This window comes from Tupaia chinensis, unplaced genomic scaffold (assembly GCF_000334495.1).
Source record: "Tupaia chinensis unplaced genomic scaffold, TupChi_1.0 Scaffold144346_1, whole genome shotgun sequence".
Lineage (NCBI taxonomy): Eukaryota > Metazoa > Chordata > Mammalia > Scandentia > Tupaiidae > Tupaia > Tupaia belangeri.
This window is the reverse complement of record NW_006204205.1, coordinates 1,091,098-1,093,677: the sequence shown is the minus strand read 5'-3', so window position 1 is coordinate 1,093,677 and position 2,580 is coordinate 1,091,098. Positions and strand designations below refer to the sequence as shown.

General features: G+C 56.0%; 1 protein-coding gene across 1 annotated transcript in view; it reads right to left on the bottom strand.

Moving 5' to 3' along the window:
* The window catches only part of PITX1 (paired like homeodomain 1), a gene marked incomplete at its 5' end in the record, with an annotated part of 5,429 nt that extends 2,871 nt beyond the window's left edge, over positions 1–2,558 (bottom strand). Inside the window, 2 exons of the mRNA XM_027767661.1 lie at positions 16–162; positions 2,447–2,558. Coding sequence (XP_027623462.1) covers positions 16–162; positions 2,447–2,558 — 259 coding nt within the window. The remainder of the gene's footprint in view (positions 1–15; positions 163–2,446) is intronic.
* Positions 2,559–2,580: the final 22 nt, after the last annotated feature.

The window sequence follows — 2,580 nt, the reverse complement described above, 5'->3', positions numbered from 1 at the left end:
TCCTCGGGAAGGTGCCTCCCAGCTCTTGCATTTGCTGGCTTGTGAAGTGCGTGCGTTGCCGCCGCTGCTTCTTCTTCTTGGCGGGGTCCTCCGGGCCGCCGCAGCCCGCGCCGCCCGTGCTACTGTCCTCAGGCCCCTTGGGTTCCCCGCCGCGCTCCTTCTCTGCAGCAGGCAGGACGGGGCGCGGGTCACCTAGGGCTTACACCCTGTTGCGCCCTATCCCGGCTCTACCGAAGCGCCCGCCCTCAGCGCTAAAGTAGCCCACCCTCCCGCCAGGGGCCCAGGGAATTGTCCCGGTGGGAAAGAGCCCGCCGGGTGTTGGTCGTCAATAGGCACTTCTAGTCTGGGGTGTCGCGGAAAAGGGCCCGGGAGCCAGAACCGCCGGCCTGGATTCCTGGCTGGGCAGGGCCTGCTCCCACAGCTCGGCCCAGGCTTGGGCCCTGCTGCTGAGGTTATCGGCAAATGCTTGCTTTTCTGAGGGTACTTGGGGTTCTAAATCTGAGATCTCTACTCTTTTTGAGCTAGGATCAGGTCTTCCCAGCCTGAAGTTTTCTGGTCAGTGAGGCAGGAGCCAGGTAGTGGCCTGCAGCCCTTCCACTGTTTCTCCCCAGGGCTGTGTGCAAACCCGGCACAGACACTGCACTGCCGGGTTCTCGGCCTTACTTCCAGGCTCCCAGTCCCAGGGCCTAGAAAACCCCTCCAACTGCAGCCCAGACAGACCGACTCTGTCCAGGTGACCTCCGGCTTTAGCCTCTCTTTTAAACTACACAAAACACATGCAGTCATAGAAACATTGAAACATACAGAAAAAGAATTTAAAAACAAAACACAAGTTCAGAAAAGCTCACGGCTCTGTCTAAAAACACAGGAAGAGTCACAAATTCTCAAAAACAGGCAGGTAGAAACACAGAGTAATGTAAATTAAGAAGCCTTAAACCTCCGTGCAAACACACCCCTAACTAAATACAGAGCTGTACGGTATAAACTCCAGGCAGACAGACGCATTTATCTCTCTGGGATTAAAAAAATCAATGTTCTCTTGCAGATAGATTTTTAACCCCCTCCAAGTAACATTTGGTAGAGATCATTTTTAAATTCCAGGGAAACACAGTGTTATAGTTTGAGAAATTAAATGACCAAAATAACGCTCTTGTAATGGATTTTGAGAAAATCCCGGAGAAATGCGCCATTTTGGATCGAGTTTTTAAAAATCTATTGAAGAATATTGTTGCATGTAGAGATTTTAAAATCCAGAGACATATACCTAATACATTAATGCTTTCAAAAAAGAAAAATAGTTAAGATTGTTGATTCAATCTCATAGATTTGGTTTAAAAACCCACAACTATATACTTCTCTGGGTTTTAAAAATGAAAAACAATCAAAGACCACACTTACAACTTTTGAAAACAAAACTACAGCCAGCGTTGATTGTTTTTTAACTTTGCAAACGGCCTCTCAGGGAAAGTCACTTAAGGATGCAAAACAGAAACAAATAGAGATTAAAAACGTGGAGAGAAACACTTAGCGATGGATTAAGAAATGAACGCAGCGGAGGCGCCCGCGACCGGGGGAGCACGGAGCGGGCCAACGCCGAGTTAGGATCGCCAGCTCGAGGGGAGCCTCTTGGAGATCCCCACGGCCAAACCAAGGCCAGGATTCGCCAGGTCACTGCCCGCGCCGCCCACCCGCGGGCCCAGCTCTCCGCTGGGGTAAAGCTCGAGCTCGGGCAAAAAGGCAGCGCAGAGAGACGTGCCCAAGCGGAGTCAGCGCCCAGGCTGGGAGGCCTGGCGGCTCCAGGCTCCGGCCGCACACGTGGGCCGGGATTGCCTGGATCATGGTTCGGGCCGGTGCTGCCGGGAGTCCGGCCGCGCCCGGTGCCCGGCTCACCCAAGCTGACTTCTGACTTTTACTTGATGTTGTCCCCTCACCCCCAATTGTTCTTTTCGCCTACCCCTTCGCTTTGGTCTCACCCCCTCAATCTGTGGCCCGCGGCGTGTCAGGGTGCCTGCCTCCTTCCTAGTCTCTCTGGGCAGTTTCTCTTGCCCATGCCCTTCTCGATCTCCGCCTCTCCCTTCAGCTGAGCGGCTCCTCCCGGCCCAATAGCTCAAGTCTGACTCCTCCATCCCACCTCCCCGGATGCTACTTGCTCCAGGTCAAGAGAGGCTGTCAGTCCAGCCCTCCAGTTGGAAGCTCGCTGGTGCATCTGCCAGTCTCTTGACGCGTGTAGACCCAGTGGAAATGCCTTCGTGTGTGCGCGCGTGTGTAAATTTCCGCGTTCACCGTCAAGTCGAGAACCGGGAAAAAGAAAGCGCCCGACGCACCTGGGGGCGGAGAGGGAGCCTGGCTGCACAGCGCGGGCTCCAGGCCTGGCTCCTGGCTCCCTGTGCCCCGTGCCCCGCTCCGGGGTAGGCTCGGTGCGCGCCGCGCCGGGAGCCGCGCTTCCCTGTCAGCTCGGTGTCCGAAGACTCGCTGGCCGAGTTCTCCAGCGGCTCTCGCGGGTCGGCTGCGCGGGCCAGGTGGAAAGCGGGCCCCATGTCGTGCGGCGGGGGGGGGGGGGGGCGGGGGGCACCCGGGAAA